This window comes from Neopelma chrysocephalum, unplaced genomic scaffold (genome assembly GCF_003984885.1).
Source record: "Neopelma chrysocephalum unplaced genomic scaffold, ASM398488v2 Primary Assembly neopelma1_59, whole genome shotgun sequence".
In the NCBI taxonomy this organism is placed as follows: domain Eukaryota; kingdom Metazoa; phylum Chordata; class Aves; order Passeriformes; family Pipridae; genus Neopelma; species Neopelma chrysocephalum.
Window position 1 is genome coordinate 31,595,203 of NW_020897714.1, and position 22,590 is coordinate 31,617,792.

The 22,590-nt window shown below is 41.2% G+C and overlaps 2 protein-coding genes across 10 annotated transcripts in view; one reads left to right on the forward strand and one right to left on the reverse strand.

The window, feature by feature from the left end:
• The first annotated feature begins 103 nt into the window (after window positions 1–103).
• On the forward strand, window positions 104–20,447 carry RECQL (RecQ like helicase). 5 transcript variants are annotated; one of them, XR_003533764.1, is made up of 17 exons: window positions 104–118; window positions 907–962; window positions 2,633–2,702; window positions 4,219–4,416; window positions 6,308–6,487; window positions 7,399–7,505; window positions 8,597–8,795; window positions 10,187–10,353; window positions 10,886–10,967; window positions 11,958–12,106; window positions 12,196–12,313; window positions 12,932–13,070; window positions 13,726–13,817; window positions 15,896–16,115; window positions 17,165–17,294; window positions 17,504–17,747; window positions 20,340–20,447. XR_003533764.1 is itself a non-coding variant. In XM_027680821.1 (16 exons), the coding sequence occupies exons 3-16, from the start codon at window positions 2,687–2,689 to the stop codon at window positions 17,690–17,692; spliced, it is 1,986 nt and encodes a 661-aa protein (XP_027536622.1). In that variant the 5' UTR covers window positions 107–382; window positions 907–962; window positions 2,633–2,686; the 3' UTR covers window positions 17,693–17,849. The 5 variants fall into 5 exon arrangements, 1 of the variants encoding a protein (XP_027536622.1); XR_003533763.1 differs by having other exon boundaries at window positions 107–382; window positions 2,630–2,702; XR_003533762.1 differs by having other exon boundaries at window positions 107–382.
• PYROXD1 (pyridine nucleotide-disulphide oxidoreductase domain 1) overlaps window positions 19,088–22,590 on the reverse strand; it is a 13,669-nt gene continuing 10,166 nt past the window's right edge. For all 5 annotated transcript variants that reach the window (XM_027680822.1, XM_027680824.1, XM_027680823.1 and 2 more), the window contains exons 10-12: window positions 22,235–22,357; window positions 21,823–21,960; window positions 19,088–21,308 (exon numbers count right to left, since the gene is read on the reverse strand). In XM_027680822.1, the coding sequence (XP_027536623.1) occupies window positions 21,060–21,308; window positions 21,823–21,960; window positions 22,235–22,357 (510 nt within the window). In that variant the 3' untranslated portion in view covers window positions 19,088–21,059. The remainder of the gene's footprint in view (window positions 21,309–21,822; window positions 21,961–22,234; window positions 22,358–22,590) is intronic.

Below are 22,590 nucleotides of genomic sequence, written 5' to 3' on the forward strand. Positions count from 1 at the left end.
ATTGGGCAGGGCCGCCGCCAATCAGCGACCGTCTTGCATCGCCGCGCGGACGCGGCGCCACGCGGTGATTGGCCGAGGGGCGGTGGCGGCGGAAGGGGCGGGGCCCGGGGCGGCTCAGGTGGGATCGGCATGGAGGACCGGGATGGGGCATTGGGATAAGGGAACTTGTCCCGGCACTAACTCGTGGGCTGGGTGGTGTCGACCCGGGCTAGGGCTAAACCTGACGTGCCTGAGGAAGCTACAGCGAGGTGCGGAGCGTCCTCCTCCGCCTGCCCGGCCCTGGCAGCCTCTGTCCCTTCCTCCATCCTTCCCTCTTTCCTTCCCTCCATCCGTCCTGCTCCGCCCTGCGCCCGATGAGCGAGTGCTTCTCTGCTTGTCCCTGGTATCCTCCCTCCCTCTCTCCGTTCATCACTTCCTCCGTCCATCCCACTTCCCCCTGCCCCGCACCTGCCGAGCAGGTGCTTCCCTGCTTCCCCCGGCAGCCTCCCTCCCTCCATCCCTGCCTTCTTTCTTCCCTGCCTTCCTCCTTCCCTCCCTCCCTCACTCCCTCTCTCCCGCCCCCCTCTCTCCCGCCCCGCCTAGCAGGTGCTCCCCTGCCCGGCCGTGCCGGCCCCGTGCCCGCGGCTGATGTTCGGGATGGGAAATGCTGAGACGGCCCGTGTGGTTATTCAGGCACTGGAATGGGTTGCCCGGGGAGGTGGTGGAGTCGCCGTCCCTGGATGTGGCGCTGTGTGTTGCGGTTTAGGGGTTACAGTGGTGGACGGTTGGACTGGATGGTCTTAAAGGTCTCTTCCAACCTTCATGATCCCATGATTCCATCAATATCCCTGTATCCACACCTCCCTGCTGTCGCTTTGGCTCTTTTGTGCCCTCTTCTTAACAGTTCCTTGTTGTTTTTCTTTTAAGGTGACCTCCCAGATTTCCATATGGGGGATTTTGTACCCGGCTGAACTCCCACTAAGGTGACACATCCTGCTTGTGTAATTTCAGGGTTCTGGGTGTGATAACCCTCTGTTACCATCACTTCTCAGGGTTGGGGCAGGAGGGGTTTGGTGTGGAGGCTGGATGAAGGAGGGGTAACAAGGTTTGCAGTGCTGGGACGGTGTTTTCCGTCAGTGCAGGGTGGGAGGTAATGCTGGTGACTCACCTGTCTGCCTCAGGCCATTGTGTGTCCGCTCAGAGGCCTCTTCCCTGCTCGTGGGCTCTTTAGAAATGGGATCAATTCACAGGAGCTGAGCTGTTTTTACAGTGGGGTAAAACTGCCAGATGGGCAAGATACTCCCACTTGCCTTTCCTCTACTATGGTTTATAAGCTCTGAGTTCAACTTAAGTTTTATGAGCTCATATTAAGTTTTCAGAGTGAGTCAGTTGGCACTTAGGGGTCTTTGTTGGCAGTGGTGGTACAGAATTAATTCTAAGATATGCTGAGCTGCTGCTTTTAGAGACAGGCGCTAAATTAAAGACTTGTGGAGCTTTAGCAGCACAAAGGAAAACTTCCATAGGTAATTTTCCTTCACTTCCCACTGCTTGGATAAGAAAATGGCTCATGTTTCCTGGGCTCTCAGCCCAGTTATGTTTGTGAGGTTCATGTTTACTGGGGGCAGTAGCAGTAGTGTAATTCATTTACAGTGTGTCTGTGCCACTCCTACTGATTTTTCTGGATGTCCCTGCTTGCTCTGTACTTACTACAGAGCAACTGTACACTAATGTTTCCATATATGTTTGTGCAAGTGACAGGTGGTATAAAGACAGAACTGTGTAGTTCAAATTTTGTGTGTGACCTGGACACTGCTGAGTTATACAATAGTCAACTTCATTCTGAAGGGGGAACTTTTAACTTATTTTTAATCATAACCTCTTCTGGCAAAGTCAGTGTTTTATTCACACGTTATCTTTAATCTATATTTGCTCCCCGTTTATAGGAATGCAGTAAAATATTTGTTGTGGTAGAATCAGCTGATAGTGAGAATCTGCTGAATTTGTTCCCTTTCACCTTCCCTTGGCTTCCATATTTGTAATAGTTAAGAATTCAATAACAGAGAGAACATCAAATTTCTTAAGTTTGATATTGTTACCATATGATATGACAAAGAATGTTGTTCAAAACATGAGCCAATAAATAGAATTCTAAGTTAATTTCACTGATGATCTAATAAAAACTAATCCCCCTTCTCTGAACCAAACTACCTTTCTCCATCCTCCTACCAGATTCTCTAGGTGTTATGGTGGCTGCTTCTTTAAGGGGATCAATATAATTTGTTCAGGCTTTTCTGTAAAACAGTATTTGAAGCGACAAATAAAAAGATGGGTCAAAGGTATGTGAGTGACTGGTCTGTGTCTGACTCTCAGAAAATTTATGACTTGGATGTTTATCACTTAGATTCATTTAGAAGGCTGTCAAGCTGTTCCCTTGGGAATTGGTTGTGAGTTTGTCCCTTTTGCAGAAGGGAAAAAGCAGTTGTCATCTAGTGGGGCTTGTTTATGTAAGCAGATTAAATGAACCAGTACTTAAACTGTTATATTAACACCGATGTTAATGAAGAATCTCTTGCAGTAAACTTGTTCTAAGTTTAGAAAGTTTGCGTACAAAATACAGTTTTAAATTTATTGATTTTATTTTCTTCTTAGTTAGCAGCTGCTTGGTTAAATAAGGTCTCCCAAGGATAACATTCGTTAATCTCCAAAGATGACAGCTGTTGCAGGTAATCCACACTTAGTACTCAATATGTTCATTTTGCTTTCTTTTAGCTAATAGACACTGTCTCCTGATGTTACTGCTTGTTATTTGTATGAACGTAATGTATGCAAAAAAGAGTTTGTGGGGTCTATCCTATTATACTTCAGATTTGAAGGAAAAATTTCTTTTACTGGATAACTTTTATTTCTTAGAGAAAAACTAAAACAAAATGCCCCATCCCTGAAAGCGTTCAAGGCCAGGTTGGATGGAGCTCTGAACAACCTGGTCTAGTGGGGGGTGTCCCTGCCCATGGCAGGGGCTTGGAATGAGATGGTCTTTAAGGTACTTTCCAAACCAAACCATACTATGATGAAAATCAAGCTTGTCAAGGAAGTTACTTGGTTTTCAATATTATGAAAACATGCTTCATATTTTAAGATACTTTTAACTCCTGCTGAGGTAACAGTGGGCATTTAGGAAGACAAATGTCCCTATTTTGTGCCATTTGAAATGAGGATATCTTTTTCCATATCACACATTTTTGCTTCCACAAGCACATTATCGTATCTGCTGTGGTTGGATCAAAATCTCTTATTTTGGGGGTTGTTGGGGGAGGAAATAATTTCTTCTTATGGTTTTCTGACCTGGCTCTGAAATAGTGATACACGCTTGGCATTCAGGGATGTGTGTTAACTATTCTTTCAAACCCTGAGGACTGGATTCTAGAATGCAATCTGTAATTCACACAGATGCATAATAGGATGTAAAGAGGCAAATTCACTCGTGTAACCCAAGATTTTAGGGAGCATTTACTCACTTTTTTCAGATGCAAAGGGTGGCTTGTCTTCAAAAAAGGTGTTTTTTCTCCATATCCAAACCTTGTTGTTCAGCAGATCCTCTTGTTCTGCATAGGAGGGAGATCTTGATGTGTGAAATGTAGCTTTTTGAAATGTCCCTATTTCCATCCCCAGAAGATTTTAACTTGCTGAGGTTAATGCTGCTTCTCACATGTAAATGCTTTCTATTAACAGTGTTCTCATGTTGTGCTCACCTTGGGATTGGCCTCATCCTCGTCTTCATTGGAACTCTTGCAGCTTTAATATCAGGCTGCAGTGTGCTTTCCACTGCTTGACATGCAGCTGCAGAAAGAAAATAATTCCAGGTGTTTCTCTGGAGAGGCACTGCTTTTGAGAAACTGGATTTTTATTTTTTTTCTCTATTAGTCAACACAGACAATGATAATGTTGCATATCTCTCATACAGTGTATCAGAGATGGCAGCTTACAGTACACCTGTGTGTATATGACCTACTAACAGAAGAAATAAGTTGTTAAGCCTTGACAAGTATTTTTACATGGCATGTACACTGTTAGATGTTATCATCTTCTCAGTGTCCCTGTCAGGCTGTCTGTTTCTCCAGATGCTTTTTGTTTATGTTTAGTTTTGGATTGTTCTCAACCAACAAATTAAATGCAGTTCAAAACTGGGGTTAGCACGTTACTGAAACCTCTGCTGTGCCTTCACCTTGCTTTTCCCTGCAGTGCTAGAGGAGGTGCTGGTTTCCATTGAGAATGAGCTGCAAGCAGTGGAGATGCAGATACAGGAGCTTGTGGATAAACAGCAGGAACTCCTTCAAAAGAAGATGAGAGTGAAGAATCTGATAAAACAGTCCTCAGGAGACGCGGAAGCAGGTGGAAGTAAAGACACTGAAACCTCAGCCGAGGCATGGAACAAAAAAGGTTTGCAGAGTCAAATTCAAATATTTTAACAGAGAGGTAAACTAATTCAGTAGGGGAAAGTGCGTTCATAGAGAGTTTTGTTTGGATAATTATATTGTCCTATTTAATTTTCATCAGGTGGGTGACCTGCCATCCTACATGGGGTAATGTTTGTACTCATTGGACATTTCTAAATACTAATCTGATTTCTGGGCAGAATTATTACAAGAATGGCTTGTCACAACTACTTCTATTCTTTCCTTGTTGCAAAGTCACAACTTGATTTGATTTGCTCTAAGAATCCCAGAGTAAATTTTTATTGCAATGCTTGTGTACTTAAATTATATTGCAGGGCTAAGAGTTGGACTGGATTCTTCTGAGTCCCTTCCAATTCAGAATATTCTGTGATTCTGTGGTATTGCAATACTTACATTCCCACTTTGTGCTCTAAAAATAATTGCTCTGGATTGTGTCAAGATTTGAGAATAACACTTTTGCACTCTGAGTTCTTTCCTGCTTGAGTGGGTAGGACATTGGTGGTGTTTGACATGGGTTATGCAGCTTCACTGTCTTTCCAAATTAATGCAAATTAGATGGATGCTGACTGCCAAATTAGTGTAGAATACATTAGTATGGTGGAGTTAGTGCAAGAGGCAAGTGCCCCATGGTGGTCTGAGGGCTGCTGTCCTTTTGTAAGTGCTGTCTTTCAAGTTCAACATTAACCAAAGTCTTGGATAGTTGGTGGGTCTTGACCCCATTATGCCTTTCCAAATTTGACTCAGATATTTTAATTATTTTTCCCTTCCTTTTTTACTTCAGTTGCAATTTGGAAATGTCTGTATCTATTGTATGTATTTGCTTTTTTTGCTTTTTTTAAAAGTGAAATTATTTTGTAATTTAATCCATATTTATCTATATTTGAGATAACTGCTATGCATATGTAAGAATACTGATGCTTTATAATTGCAAATTGATGCTATTGAACAAATTATTTGTTTTGGGTAGCTCTGTGCCTAATTCTTGCCTTTTGTGCTTTGAAAACCATCATCATTGCAATCCCATGCTGTGTGCATGTTGAATAAGAGCAGTAGCTAAATTTAGTCCCAGTATAAAGCTCATGGAAGTCGGTAGGAAACTTTTCTTGGGTATAGAGAGCCTGGGATCTTGGCTGTGCTCTTTGTAAACTTCTTTGCAATGTCCCAAAGTTAATTCTTGCATTGCATGTGGTGTAACCTGGGGTTCCCACAGTTTTTCTGCATTTTAATTTTAATGGTATGAAAATAGTTCATACCATTGCATCTGAAATTTAAGTTTTTACAATATTATCTCTTTAAATAATGCAGTCTTTAGCTCTTTATTGAAGAAAATACATTGGAGTGATTATTTTGGGGAAGATTAAATAAATGCTTATTATTGATGGAATATATGGAAAAAAAATGCATCCCTGCTTCATTATACTATTTGTAATTGCTGCATTTGTATGAGGGGAGCATTTGGACAACTGTTGCAGGGCTCAGGGTCTGGTTTGATTTATTTCCAGGGTGGGCTTCTCATTCCCAGTTAATTTTAGATTAATGAGTTAACATGGTCATTAAGACTTTGAAGTTCTTTATCTGCTTGTGAGTTTTTTTGCATTAGTTCGCGTTTATGTGCAATGAGAGCTTTGATCTGGAGGTGGATTGTGTTTACATTTTATAGAGTTTCCAGAAGTCCACCCTAGAAACTGGTTTATACGGACTCAGGCTGTGTGTGGCTTTTTCTGTGCCATTATTGAATCTTTAAATGCTTTCCCAGAATCTAAAATTGTGTTGCTTCCTGATTTAGTTATTGAATATGTAAATTACCCTTCCTTCTTATATTTTAACTTGCTTATGAAACATGTTTATTGTTGTGGTTTTTTTCCCTTTAACAGATTTTCCATGGTATGAGAAGATAAAAACTGCACTGCAGGGCAAATTTAAACTCCAGAAGTTTAGGTCACTGCAACTTGAAACAGTAAATGCTGCAATGGCAGGAAAGGATATATTTCTTGTCATGCCTACAGGTGGTGGCAAGAGCCTTTGCTACCAGTTACCAGCTGTCTGTTCTGATGGTATGTAAGGAAAAAAAAAGGACATACATAAAGAAATGCATTTATTTTCTCTCTTTTATAGGTATTTGGAAAATGACCACTATGTTGGTGTCTGATATCACAGTATGGGGGGAAAAAAGAGCAACTACATGAGATAGATTTGCTAGAAATATTTGCTTTACTCTCTTTATTTTCTCTGAAGGAACAATAGCTGCTTTAAATTATTTAAATCTAAATCATATCTCCAAGGCACATATTTTATCAAGATTCTACTCAATACATTTTATTATTAAACACTGAAAGAACTTTTAAAAAGTTTGTCACTATTTTTTCTTTCTTTCCTTTTTAATTCAGTGCACAGACTGTAAATTATTGAAATATGGATATCTATTTGTCTCTTCCACTCTGAAGCTTGAGCTTCAGATTATTTGGGATATTAATTTTTAAAAATAAGTATCCAGTTCTAGTTTTTAAGCTTTTTTTGGTGTTTTTGTGTGATTGGTTTGGTTTTTGGTTGGGTTTTGGTTTTTTACATAACCCATCCAATTGCATGGAACTTTATTTATTTACAAAGACCAAATTTACCATGACCTACCACTGCTTAGTTCTGTGGTAAATTTACCTCATGACTCAGATATCCAACTTGCTTTGTTTTGTATATTGATTTTTATACTCTGTTTGTTGCAGCTCAGTTGCTTGTGGTCTAGATCCTAAGAGGAGGTGCGTGTGATGGACATTTAATAAGAATTATCCCAGTGTGATCTGGCACTCACTTGTCAGCTGTTTTGGAAGGGAATCTGCTGCTGTGTATGAAGCTTAAGCTCACATTTGGCAGTTTCTCGAGAGCAGGGCTGATGCATTAGTAAAAAGTATTGGGGGAGATATTTGTGACATGTGAAGCGTTCAGTTGGCACAATGATTGATTGTTGCAGGTTTCACACTCGTGATATGTCCTTTGATATCTCTCATGGAAGATCAGCTCATGGTTTTGGAACAGCTTGGTATTTCTGCAGCTTTATTAAATGCCTCAAGCAGCAAGGTATGTTTAACTGCCAAGTCTTCATGGTTTTTGTGCTGTATGTGCTGGTGTCTCACCTCTGTGTTGCTTGTGAATATTGAATGGATGACACAGATTTACCAGCTAATGCTGTTCTGTCAACAGTATCTTGCCAGCAAGGTGCTGTGATCTGAGTAACGTGAGTGAGTATCTTGTGTTCTTGTTTTAATGACAACAACAAACATGGAAACCAACAGCTTTCATGGAATAAATAGCTTTCTTGGGACTGTTTAGAGGATGTGAAGTACCTTTGGCTGGTGTGTGTTGTAAATTTTTACTTGGTTTCTAGACTTGGAGTAGGTGATTTTTGTCCAGTAGTAACATGATGAGCGCTGCAGGCTTTGACATTACTATTTATCTCTCTTTAGGATGGAAAGCTGTTCAATCCAGAGGCCAAAAAGCAACTTATTTCCCAGTCTGTTATTAGTCAATTGTTTTTTAAAGTGAAATATATTTTCCTGACTAGCAGGAGGCTGGAATCATTAACTTTGCACGGGACACTGGATTTGATAAGTCAGTGGCTTGATGCAATGTGGAAACTTGAAGCCTGCTTTGAGGCAGAGCACTTTGAAAATTCAGTAATAAAGACCACAGTTGTGTGCAAGAAATTATTTTACACTTGTAGTACCACTGGCATATTTGGTACATTATCATGGCAGGGGGTTTGGAACCAGGTGATCTTTCAGGTCCCTTCCAACCCAGGCCACTCTGTGATTCTGTGATGATCATGCTTCTACTATATGATCAGATTATGGCACAGAATTATCCCAACTGCCAACTGTTGAGTTTACTGGGAAAATACTGATACCACACGATGAAGCAAAGACAAATATTCAATCCTTTGCCTTTTCAAAGTTCCATCACAGGTTTTCCAAGTATTAAAATGAACATTTTATATATAACAATCTTCTCCAGAGGCTTATAGTAGTGGTAAATACCGTGTAGCAGTTTGTGAGTCTCTGTTAATTACCCCTTCTGAGTTGCTAATCACCTCATAAGAGCCTTAGCACTAAGCAACTTGAGCGTGCTGTCCCAGTTTGTTACCCGCTGATGTCTCCTTTTGTTTTGAACAGGAACACGTGAAGTGGGTCCATAGCGAAATGCTAAACAGGAATTCACAACTGAAGCTCATTTATGTGACCCCAGAGAAGATTGCAAAGAGCAAGATGTTCATGTCCAAGCTGGAGAAGGCTTACCAGGCCGGGTGTCTGGCTCGTGTTGCTGTGGATGAGGTCCATTGCTGTAGTCAGTGGGGCCATGATTTCAGGCCTGGTATGCTCCTCAGAAACCCAGTCTGCAGGGTTATTCAGGCATCAACAAATATGGAGTTGGGCCTGAAATAAAGCTGCTGGCTTCATGTGTTAAGTGAATTCTTAGTGTATCACTAGGACCTCTGTTAGCTCAAGGAATTTAATTCACAAATGACTGTATCCTTGCCCAGGAGCTAAGTGCATGCAAATAGGGATGATTTCAACTTAGATTTTTCTGTCAGTGTTCTGAAAAAGTCATTATTCAGTTCGCTTTAATTGGAGCTTCATAAAATCAATGTTTTTGGCTGCTGTCTCTAATATGGACAATACAGTTATCTTTAATCTATTGCTACATGAAAAAGTATCATTCTGTACACCGCTCCCTGGCACTTTGGGTGACACTTTGTAAATTTATGAGATATATTTTAACTACCTCTAAAGCAAGTGGAAACAAATGCCCTTGACTTGCAGGGGAAGAAAGTGTGCTTCAATCTCTTCCCTGTCTTGGCGGTTGTAGAATATTGTTACTTACTCGTTACTGTTTCTTTGCCTTTGAAAGAAAACCTGATTTGAAGCAATATGAACTGTAAAGTCAACCTTTGCAGTTTTGCTAAACAGTGTTGTCAGAGCTGAGAGCCATGACAGTTAAACAGGCAATGTGGCATTTGGATGTGCACCTCTGGCTGCATTTCTGATTTAAGACAGCAAGTGATTGTCAATATTGAGCCTTTAAAATCTTCCCTTATTACAGTCTGGTCTATGTATCCGAATTCCACATTGCTTATTTATTAGCAAAGCTGTGTTTACTCAAAAGCTGTTTGTAAAAACAGATTGGCAAAATAACCTGAATGCTGTTTAATGTGATGCCACTCACATTTTCCTAACTTGAAGAACTTCTATTTCCAGATATTTTGCCTTCTGAATTGTCAGATAATTGCAGCCTTCCAGTACCTGAAGGGAGTCTACAAGATAGATGGAGAGAGACTATTTACAAGAACATGTAGTGACAGAATAAGGAGAAATAGCTTCAAACTGACAGAGAGTAGGTTTAGATTAGATATTAGGAAAAAATTCTTTACTGTGAGGGTGATGAGGCACTGGAACAGGTTGCCCAGAGAAGCTGTGGCTGCCCCATCCCTGGAAGTGTTTAAGTCCAGGTTGGATGGGGCTCTGAGCAGCCTGGTCTAGTGGAAGGTGCCCTGCCCAGGGCAGGGGGGTTGGAACTAGATACTTTTTCATGTTCCTTCCAACCTAAACCATTCTGTGATTCTGTAAAATTGAATTAGAAGACGTCTACTTTGGTAACTGCAGTATTATCCCACTGAATACTATCTACATAAATATAGTTTTTAAGTTTGTATTTGTGGAGAGAAAGCTCTTTATTTCCTCATTGTTTTTTTTTTTCCTGCTTAGACTACAAGTCTCTTGGTATCTTGAAAAGACAGTTTCCCAATACTCCCTTGATTGGACTGACAGCAACAGCTACAAATCATGTTTTAAAGGATGCTCAGAAAATTTTGCATGTTCAGAAGTGCATTACCTTTACTGCCTCTTTCAACCGGCCCAACCTGTACTACGAGGTAGGTCTTTGTTCAGCTGCATTGCTGTTGTGTTGCCTCCTGTAGGGTACAGCTGATGAGTTTTAGAGTAGACTTTTTTAGACTAGATTTTAATAACCAACAGCTTTTTAGTGATTGATGGTGTTATTTGATTGCTTCATGTTGCTGAACCCACTGTCCTCTGCCGAGGGACTTGGGCTGCTCTGTCTGTGTGAGCAAGGCTTAGCAGACAGCACTGTGTACAGGAGAGAGGCAGGCAGCAGGCTCAAACTGCTGCAACCTGCTGGAAAATATGTCCCCTGATGGCAAAAATTATTGTGTCATGCTGTATTTTCAATTTGGCCACAGGTTCTTTTATTTTTCTTGATGATGAGGAAAACTTATGGGTTTGTTTTTCTATGGGTTTTTGACTTGAAGTTTGGCTGTACACAAAAAGAATTTCTGTTAAATGGCAGAATAGTCTTGTTTGTCATACTGTAAGAAATAGAATAACAGGATTGTTTGACACACTGTGTGCCCACTTGAACTCTGACGTGTGTATTTTACTTCTGAGGTTCGGCATAAGCCTTCAAATAATGAAGATTTCATTGAGGACATAGTTAAGACCATTAATGGAAGATACAAAGGAATGTCAGGTAAAAAATGTCAAAAAAAGTGCACATATTATTTTTCGTAATCTTGAACATTACAAGGATGTTGGGATGTTTTCAATTGATCCTGAAATGTGTAAAGAAATAAATTCTACCTTCACATTACATTAAAGATCCAGCATTAGAATAAATGAAATTTCATGAGATCCATACCTTGAACAGTTTTTCTCCTCATTTATTAGTGTTTAAATCTCTTTACGGCCTGTTGATGTATATAGAACAATGTTCACATAGATAGGAATAATAGGAATTTTTAAGATCATAAAGCAATCATACATGTGTCATTTAATATCTGTGTCAGGAGACTTAGTATCTTTGATGCTTCTTTTTCATATTTGATTATAAGATTCATCTATTATTCAGTGCCCCCAATGGGTTGATTTGTGTTGAAAGCAGAACTGTGTAAGTTGGACTTGGTGTAATCAATGAATTATGTATTGCAAATTAAGAGGAGAGACATTTTGCAAAGGCAACAGAACCCGGTTTTCCAGAGCAGCAGTCTGTCCCTGTCTCTGCTGTGAGCTCTGTGGATGTGATGAGCAGCTTCCAAGGAGCTGTGCCAAGATGATCACAAGATGATCATGGCCTTGTGTGTAATCCCTGACTTAGCCCAGACTGACTAATGACAAAAAGCAGATTTATCTGAAACCTCAGGTGAGATGCCACAGATGTCATAAAGAACAGCTCCTCTTTACATAAGCTTTCATAAGCATTGTCCTCCATTAACATTAATAGAACACTTCCATGATTATGTGGATTGACAACCATATTTCTTCTTTAGCCTACAAGTCCAAACTGATAATTGAAGTTTCCTTCATGGATACAAATACTGCAGACTGAATAGGCACAAAGACTGTATAATTCTTTTTATACGTTATTTTTAAGTTAATAAAACTTTCACAATTGTTTTTAAGTATTGGGGATTGTTTGGCTTTTTCAAGGCATTACAATGAGGCATCTTTCACTTTTGTGCAGGAATTGTTTACTGTTTTTCTCAGAAGGATTCTGAGCAAGTTACTGTGAGTTTGCAGAAACTGGGAATCAAGGCAGGGACTTACCATGCAAACATGGATGCCAAATATAAAACCAAAGTTCATAAAGGATGGGCAGCAAATCAAATCCAGGTTAAGTAGATACTTTTCTTGGACTTATGTCTCATTCAAACAAATTGTTTTTTGGTACCCTGATGGTTTCTTAATCTCTTTTTTTTCAGGTTGTAGTGGCAACTGTTGCTTTTGGCATGGGAATTGATAAACCTGATGTGAGGTTTGTAATTCATCATTCTATGAGCAAATCCATGGAGAACTACTACCAAGAGAGTGGACGTGCAGGTAGGAAACGGCTTTTGCAAGGCCACCATTTACGTCCATTAAACCAGTAAAATTGTATTTCAATTTTTCAGCCATTTGTGCAAAGTCTCTTGTTTCTGAGACAGGTTTCAAAGTGTATAATGACACTCTGCCTCTGTAAAGAGGCTTTAAAGCAAATATAAACTGCATTCATGATCTCAGGCCTCTGTTGCAGTAGAACAAGGAGTAACTGGGTACCCAGTCCTTCACTCAGCACTTTTTAATTACTTGATTTTTATGACAATACCAGAATGGATGTATGATTTTTTAGTTATTTTTCTCTGTATAGCAACTAGGCTGTGTGATTTGCTCCAATTGTCTCTAGATGATGTCTAATCATCGTATGAATTTCAATGGCCACAAGAATACAAGTAGGATGGGGAGTACTGAGCAGGGAATTTTAAGGATTGATCAATGTATAGCAGAAATAAATAGCTGTTATGGCTAAAAAAATGTTTAATGGTGTTCTGTTTTTTTTGATCTTGTGCATCGTTACTTTTTCAAAAGCAGGGTTGAATCTACATGGAAAAAAGCTTTTCAGGGACCTTGAGGGGCAATTGGTTGAGATTTTAATTTTGTGTTCATTTTAATGCACTGCAGGTAGAGATGACCAAAAAGCTGACTGCATTTTGTATTATGGTTTTGGAGATATATTCAGAATCAGCTCAATGGTAGTGATGGAAAATGTCGGGCAAGAGAAGCTCTATGATATGGTATCTTACTGCCAAAATATGAACAAGTAAGTTACTGTGGTGGCTTGGTTGCTTAGTCTTCAAATAGTCTATTTTTGTTAGGTTCTTTAGAGGGCATTTGAAAAAAAAAAAACCAAAACCAAAACAACCCAAAACAAAACCAAAGCCCAACCCATCTACCAAACAAAACCACTCACAAGACCAAACTTCAGGATAAAATTTTGGAAGAAGTGAAATACCTGTCAGCCAACACTGTTTGGATTTCAAATCCCATCCAGAGGAAAAATTGAAATGCTTTGGTTTTTACTCTAATGTACTAGTGTTTAATGGCCATATAAGAATCCACATGTGCTTAATGCTTCATCTGCTCCACTGAACTATTGGGGAACACACTTGTATCCATGTTGTGGACTCTGTTAGCCTCAGTCTAAGAATGAGTTCATTCTTAGGATTTTTCATTCTATTGAAATTGCAGATTATGCTTTTGTGCTTTAACCAAACTGTTCCTACATTGCTGTTAGCTCATTATTCCTGTTGGCATAACTGACAGGGAATACTGTGTTGCAGTATTTGTTTTCTGATTTTCTCCTGAGATAATTCTTCATGCCGGTCTTGAGATATGAGCTGTCCCAAGGGCCCCTCTTGTTGCCATTTTCATGGTTTATAACCCTTGGGTTCCATAGTCCCTCTCTGCTCTCCCAGGTGTCGCCGGGTGCTCATAGCCCATCACTTCGATGAGGTGTGGGATTCTGCAAACTGCAACAGAATGTGTGATAACTGCTGCAGAGAGAACGGTGAGTAAGGGACAGAGAACATGGGAAAAGGTGGCTTAAAGAAATATATCTAGTTTAGAAAAACTGTAAGCAAATTTTGTGAACTGTGCTTGTAATACCCCCTGTTTTCGAGGCACAAATTTCGTTATGCGTTTCAGCTTTGGGTGTTGCCATGTTCAGGGTGTTTAGCAGGATACTTCCTGCTTTGGTTTTCTGCCAAACACTTTGGTATCCTTCAGTCTCAGCTGTTCCCCTGTTCCCAAAAGGTAAGCTGGGGCAAAGGGAAGATTGGCTTACCTGTTTAAAAAAGATTCTGGTGGGAGTCAGGTTTTGTTTTAGGGTTTGGGTGTAAAAGGTTTATTTGAGGAGGAGCCCCTTGCTTTCTGCATGCCAAAGTGTTCATATTTAGGCTCTGAGAAGGTACAGTTTGCACATCCTCTCACTACTTCCCTGGTAAAATCCCTGAGGATTTCAGTGCCACGTGCTCATGAATTGTACCTGTGTCAGAACTGTGCATGACAGGTGTGCAGAACAACTGAGCACACTGACTGAGGGCTTTGCTGTGTGTTAGCCCTAACAGAACAATGTCTGTCCAGCATGTGCTCTTCCTTTGGAAAAAAGCTGGGATCATAAGAGTGAAGGCACAGAGGGAGGTTGGAAGATAAGCCAAAACAAGACCAGCTGCATGATAAGAGGATGGTTTCAGTAGAACATGGTTCTGGGACGTCAGTTCTTTTGCTGTTTTGGCCACAAACATCTTGAGGGTGTTGGGGAGCTCATTCTTGCTTTAATTGTCATTTTTGGTACTTGTCAGAAAGCTGAAAGTCTCAAAAGATGCACAAAACATCTGTTGCTGCATTTATAAAGTGAGCACTGTGGTTTAGACATAGGAAAGCCCATAAGAAGCTAGAAACTCTGAAAGTAGTGCTGAGAGAAAATTGGTCTTGGGCATCTCTAACTGGACACACAAAACCACCTTATAATTCTTTAAGGGCCAGGTGTATATTTGTAATATGAGGAGATGGTATTTTGCACGTATCACATACCTGTTGCAAAAAGGATTTGGATAATATAGTGATCAACACTTGAAAAAACTTAGGAACAACTCTGCATTCAAAGCTATTCTCATAACTAGACTTAATTTCCATCTACATGTTTTGGGATGTAAAGTAGACAAAAATTTAACTTTTTTTTTCTTTATGCAGTTAATTATATAATAAAACTGTTTTGCAAAATCATGCAAGTGACAATGTCTTCTTATCTTCTATTTAGAAATGGGGTTTATTTGAAATTTATACTGGGATCAGAGGTTGGGAAGAGTACGGAACTGGCTTGTACCCAAGGCTTACAGGAGCCATGTGGTGAAAAATAGTTGAAATATATCCTGTTTACTGCTGGTTCACCCTCAGGGCCTTTTGATACATAAGCAAGGTCTGAGGAAACCTTGCAGCAGTACTCGTTTTTCAGTACTTAATTCTTAGTATTGGAGGAGGCAGTTGGGGCAATTCTGTGCCATAATCTGATCATGCACAAGAAGGGTGATCATTATGTGTTGATGCTTAGAATAATTATTGGTGAAGCTTATTTTTATAATGTAATTAATACCTTTTTTCTGTCTCATTTTGTCCATAAGTGTCTTGAGAGAATAAATATCTCACTTATGTTCTTCACTCCCTCCTTGCTCTCTGATTTTATCATAATAAACACTGTGGGTGAGAAAAAGGGATCCAGCTGTAGAGTAACATAGTAGCCACCTTGCAAATTCTGTGCTTCCTAAAGGCTTCTTTGAAATAATCTGTGTGGTTTGTAACATTAAATACAAGTAGAAATGTTTGCCAGATTGGAGTTTCAATAATGAAGTAGAAAGACAGATGTGAGTACAAATATATCCTAATGGTCAGAGGGGAAAGTTACAGCTTTATTTGTTGAGTTACAGTTTTAAAACAACAAAAAAACCCAAACCAAAACATTGCTATTATGCAGCAGATATGTATTTATCTATCTCTAAATATATAAAAGTATATACATGCATATATGGATACTATCTACATAACTATAAATAACTTGCTATTTAAATATTCTTTCACTTTTATCTGCAGCATGTGAGAAGATGGATGTAACAGGATACTGCAGGGATCTAATCAAGATACTTGAGCAAGCTGAAAGCATGAGTGAGAAACTCACCCCACTGAAACTAATCGATGCGTGGTCTGGGAAGGGTGTGTCCAAGTTCAGGGTGGCTGAAGTTACTCCACCAAAGCACCCTCGAGAGGAACTGGAGAGAATTATTGCCCATCTACTGCTGCAGCAGTATCTGAAGTAAGATGATTGGTTTTGTGTTGTTTGTTTTGAATTTTTTAAACATCTAGTAGTCATTTTTCTTTATTCTTTTGTTACTTCTTTATAGCATTAATGGATACATTCCACAGTCTTGTTTTTAGCCTTTGTTTCAGGTGCATTTAATGTATTTTTAAAACTCCACACATATTACTATATATTTCCACTTAAAAAGCTGGAGGAACATTTGCAGTGCTGCATCTTGGGCAATTTTAAAAAGCTGTGGTCTTCTGTATTCAGGTTAAACCTTTAAATCTGCAGCAGACTTCATTTTGGACAAGTCTGCTGTTTATATAGATCTCATTCACTTTCCATGGATAAGGAAAGCAAAAGGGGTTGCCCACATAAAGTCTAAGACAGGATAGGCTGGCAAATGTGGAAAGTGGTACCCAGAAATGTTAAGAAAACATAGTGAAAATAACAGTCCTGCTTTTGTAAGTTGGCTGTCAGTTTTGTCTTCTCTACAAGTTCCAAGAATATGTACAAATCAAATATTTAATAATTTTATTTTTGTCTTAATTCTTTTTTGCATCTGTTTGTACAGCTGGCTTTTTTTATACTATTAAGAGGGCGAGAAGATGACTTACTACATCTTTTTTTCCTCATTTTCCTCCACGTCTTCCAAGAGGTGTCTGAGTGTGTGTGTAAAGGTCCACAAACTGAATTGTGTTAAGTGTTGACCAGACTGGCTCCAAGTTAACTGACTGTCCACTTGAATAAATAAAGCAGAACCAAGCTGGTATTTGGAACATTCAACAGAAGGCTTCATGTGTCCCTTTTGTCATGGAAAGGGTTGTCAAGATTGAACGGGATGCCCAGGGAAGCGGTGGAGTCACCATTGCTGGAAGCGTTCACAGAATGTGTGGATGTGGCACTTGAGGACGTGGTTTAGTGGTGGTGCTGGGCTGATGGTTGGACTTGGTCTTAGAGGTCTTTTCCAATGTTTTAATGATTCTATGATTTTCCCCCTGCATGGTCAAGCCTGTCTTTGTCTCCAGCCTTCCCTTGTAACACTGATTTCATTCATGCAGGGAAGACTTCAGCTTCACGGCATTCGCTACAATATCCTACCTGAAGGTGGGACCCAAAGCCCGTCTGCTGAGAGACGAGGGCCACGTCATCACTATAGAGGGGATAACAAACAGGAAGAGTGTTCACAAGGTATTTATATCTCTACTGAGTTGCTATATAGATATCCTGCTCCATTATAGCTTATCTGAATAGTTTGGTATCTGCTCAAAGTATTTTTGTAGCAATGCAATCAACAGGATTTAAAACAGACTTCATAAGTATTTTCTCTGTCATGCGGGAACATGGAAAAAGAAGGAAAACAATGTTGGAATTCTAACAGAATTGTTTATAACTTACAGGTCAAACCATCTCAACCTTCGAATTCGAAAGGAAGCAGCGAAAATGCTCAGACTGTTTCAAAGGCTGTCCAGGATTCAGTGGGGAAGAAGTTACAGGAGCATAAGCGGCCTGGCTGTGGCTCTAACTTAAAAGCAAAGAAGCCAAAGCTTGAGGCAGGTGGAGTTGACCAACCACTGGTTATTGACTGAGTTTCACAGACTACATTTAGGATCTAACTGCATTTACTTCTCCATGGACAATGCAGTAAGTTCAGTTTGTGCTTTAGTAATTTCTTTTGCATTTTTTTTAAATAAAAACCAAACAGGGAAACAAGTATCTAAAAAAAGTCCAGCAGTGAAGGGAAAAATGTTTCACAGAATCAGGTGGGTTGGAAGGGACCTCCAAAATCATCAAGTCCAACCCTTAAACCACCACCGCCGTGATTAGTGCCATGGTCTAGTAAGTGCCACATTCAGTCTCATCTTAAAAACCTCCAGGGACGGAGAATCCGCCACTTCCCTGGGCAGCCCATTCCAATGCCTGATTACCCTCTCTGTAAAGAATTTCTTCCTGATATCTAACCTAAACCTCCCCTGGCACAGCTTAAGACCATGCCCTCTTGTCTTGCTGATAGCTGCCTGGGAGAAGAGACCAACCCCCACCTGGCTACAACCTCCTGTCAGGGAGTTGTAGAGAGTGATGAGGTCTCCCCTGAGCCTCCTCTTCTCCAGGCTGAACAACCCCAGCTCCCTCAGCCTCTCCTCATAGGACTTGTGCTCCAGTCCCTTCACCAGCCTAGTTGCTCTTCTCCAGACCTGCTCCAGCACCTCAATATCCTTCCTGAACTGAGGGGCCCAGAACTGGACACAGTACTCGAAGTGTGGCCTCACCAGCACTGAGTACAGGGGAAGAATCACTTCCTTGGACCTGTTGGCCACACTGTTCCTGATCCAGGCCAGGATGCCATTGGCCTTCTTGGCCACCTGGGCATGCTGCTGGCTCATGTTCAGCTTCCTGTCAATCCAAACTCCCAGGTCCCTCTCTGCCTGGCTGTTCTCCAGTCACTCTGTCTCCAGCCTGTAGCGCTGCAGGGGGTTGTTGTGACCAAAGTGCAGGACCCGGCACTTGGCCTTGTTGAACCTCATCCCGTTGGAATCAGCCCAACTCTCCAACCTGTCCAGGTCCCTCTGCAGAGCCCTCCTGCCTTCCAGCTGATCGACACTCCCCCCCGGCTTGGTGTCATCTGCAAATTTGCTGATGGTGGACTCAATCCCCTCATCTAGATCATCAATAAAGATATTAAGTAAAACTGGGCCCAACACTGATCCCTGGGGACACCACTAGTGACTGGCTGCCAACTGGATGCAGCACTGTTCACCACCACTCTCTGGGCTCAGGTGGGAGGGGACCTTGAAAGGTCTGGACCAACCCCTCCTGGAAAGAGAGTCTAGACAAGATTATCAGCCCACTGTCCAGTTGTAGAAATACATCCCTGCTGCCTTCCTTTGAATATCAGTGTTTTCAGGAACAAGTGGCTGTGCTGGCAGCCTGGTAAAGGTCCTCCAGCTACTGCTGACTGCAAGCATTGCTCAGCTCACACGAGGTTGGGTGCTAGATTCAGTTTTATTTATTTACTGACTTTTAAGGTGTTGGGAGCCAAAGATCAGAAAGGCAAGTTCAAACTCATCAATAAATGGTAAGTTCTAGGGGGTTGCGGTTTGGTTCTCCCCCCATCCCCTGACGTTTACATGTATACAACTTAAATATAAACCAAACATCATTCCTGTCCTTCATCTTTATTTTTCTGATTAAATCTTGACAGTGACTAAAGCTCAGTATTTCATCCATCATTTAACTGAGACCTTTCCAAAACTTGGAATTAATTAAAAGAGTCATTCTCTTTAGAGTGATTTTTCTGGGGGAATCTCAATGTGTACTGAAACCTTTGCAGTTAGTGGAGTACAATAAATTGTTCCCAATGTGACACTAAATAAAGAGCGGGTCCCAAGTAGCAACTGCAGAACCAAACAAAAAGCCACAATGAAACAACCCACGTCCCTGGGTGGCCCTCTGAAATCCATAAAGGACATTAAGCATAGCTTAAATTGTTGGACTTTATCACCTAGGCACTAAATTAAGCCTAGCAACTAAAAAAGGAGGAGCTTGGTTGAAGCAGATCTGTCCAGCCACATCACTGTTATTAAAGTGCATCTTGCATAACTAAACATGCAGCCACTGGGCCAGTTACTACTGAAAACAAACAGCTTAAACCCCCACTGGACACTTAATAGTAGATATTTTGTCAGTAGTTGTAATTTAGTTACCATCACATCAAGTACTTGCAAAAATTCCTTCCTGGAACCAATGTGCAGGACAGTGGTAAAGAGGAGCAGACAGGAAGTGACCAGGACCTACATTCCCCAAGAAGACTTTCATTTAGCAAATGCAGTAAGTGCCTGTTACGAATCCCATCGGGATCCAGAACTGCCATTCAAAATGGCATCTTGTACCATCTACCACCTCAGCTGGACACTGCAGCCTGATCCACAGGCTCCTTCCAGGGAAGACTGGTGCAGGTGACTCCTGCCACTGCTGCTGTGTTATCCTTCCTGGGAGTGCACTCAGCCCAATGGTCCTGTTGGAGCTGGGACAGGATGCACCAGTGCAGCTCTACAACTGGAGAGCTGAAGTGAAAAACAGTTAAAAAGCTGCTCTCGGGTACCTGACATCTCATCATGCAAAGCATGTGTTCTGTACTTAGCTGAGCAGTAAATACATTTATTTGAAAAATAAACTTATGGGGGGAAAAAAGAAAAAAGCAAAGGATAAGGCATCCATCTTGCTGTGTATTTGCAGCCCATATTCCAGGTGGTGAGAGCTCTGAGCATCCTGAATCCTAAAACTGTTCATCTGAGCCAACTGGACAGAGCTGTGGCAGGTACTCACTGGTGTGAGCAGTGGAGTGGTGCCAGTGGGATGGCAACAGGCTGCCTGACTGCTTGTAAACATTCACCTGAGCACATGGTTTGAGGAAGCAGAGGCTTTCCCGACCCTGGCCATGACTCAGCCCACCCAAGGCTGGCGGAGCTTTTGGCAGGTAAGGCCACACCTTCGCATAAAGGCATCCTGGCTTCCGTGGCAGCTCATGGGCTGAGCTGAGGGACATGCCCAGAAATGAGCCATAAACTGGGCTCTGATAACCACAGCAGGTGGAATGGGTGGTTTGGGGAAGGGAGCTACGAGGCAGGCATGGGATTTAATATGTTTTTCTTGCCTTTAAAAAGGCTCCCTCACGTTCCAGTGAACGCAGCGCTATCTTAAAATGTGGCCTTCGCTGTGCTGCTGAGGCTGTTACAGCCCTGTTTTCATATGCTCATCTAGACAAAAAGTGCTTGCCAACACCAACCCACTTGCTTTTGTTGCTGCACCTCTACACAGATTAAGTTGCCAGTCAGTATTTTGACAAGATCAACACAAAATCTTAACAGGGAATTGCATTTATCCCTCATTTCTGGTATCCTGAGAAAACAATTTTACTTTATATCAAAACTATACAAAATGGAAATGAAGTTTTGTTCAATCAAAATAATCTTCTATATCAATATCTGGATTCAGGAGATCTTCACCATAGGCTGAAAGATCCATCTGATTTAAAATTAAGTTTTCAAAGGTTTCTTCCAAGTCCGTTTCACCGATCAGCACAGCTCCCACCATTCGGCCGTTCTGCATCACCACTTTCACGTACTCCTGTCCCTTGGTACATCTCAGCATCAGTTCGTGGTCTGAGCCCAAGCCCTGAGCATTGTACTTCCCCAAAACCACCACCTAATAGAAGGAAAAGGAGAAAGGAAAAGCGCTCATAAGAACATTGCAGTGGCTTTTAGTATTTCTGCAGCCAGCAGTTCTAGGCCTCAGAAAACCGATATAAACAGGGAAGTATTTGTCCTCAGGGACCCTCCCACAACAAAACCCACAACAGACTCAAAACTCTTCACCTTGAAATATTGTACACAAAACCCTACAGTAAGCCAGTTATCATGCTGAACTGTGTTGAATTTATCCATGAGCAGAACCTTAATGAAATGGAATATATACAAGAATACCAGGCAGATCAGTTGTCATTCACCAACTGCAATTTGTAATGTATTTGTAAAGAACTTTGCTCTTTTCAGTTTCTGCACTCAAGATTAACATGAGCGGAGACAATCTGAGCTACCTTTAATTACTATGTAAACTGTTTTGTCAATATTAAAGCACCTGCTCAGTGTTAACAAGTGAATATAAATTAGCAATCTGTGTTACCCAGTGGTTTAAGACCATTAGACTGTATTTACTTTACCTTGTAATTGAAAAATTTCGTAACATGAGCAAATAGTTCAAAGCTGAAATCCATATCAATAGACTCCCCCAAAGTATCTGCTGCCATGCATTTTGCCGCATACCATCCCATCTGCCGAGCTTGAGTCCACAGTCTCATCTAGAGAAGAAAATTGGAAAGATTTAAATCACAAGACACGTGTGGCTGTGCACAGGCCGACACTCGCTGCTCTCCTCAGTGCTCACTGCGTGTTCCTGTGATGCTCGGGAGGGCTGCACAGCTCGGCTTCCTGCCACCCAGACAAAGTTATCTCTCATCAACACACCCAGGATTAGCTACTTGCCTAGACTTTCTCTCTGGGAGCGTGTCACAGTGTGTGATTTGCTCTGTGGGTCAGATTGACTGACTCAGACACTCGTAGGGTTGGACGTACCTGGTGCCACACGGGGCTCGGCTCCCAGGCTGCCGTGCAGATGTCTCCAGCTGCGTACACATCTGGCACCGACGTGTGCATGTGTTCATCTACTTTGAGTCCTCCGTCTTCACCTACAGCAAACTGAAGTATTTGCACAGGTCAGCAATGAGAGAAGTAATAATTTTAACTGTCATTCAATCCATCCACATTAAGCAATCATCTCCTTTGTTACTTTATTATTTAACATGAGACTATCCCAAATGGCAAGACCTCCACAGAAGGTACAGAGAATTAAGATTATTTCTAGAACACAGCACAGGTACTTAAAATACTATTATTCATACCTAGGCAGGGAAGGGACAGAGCTTGCCAAA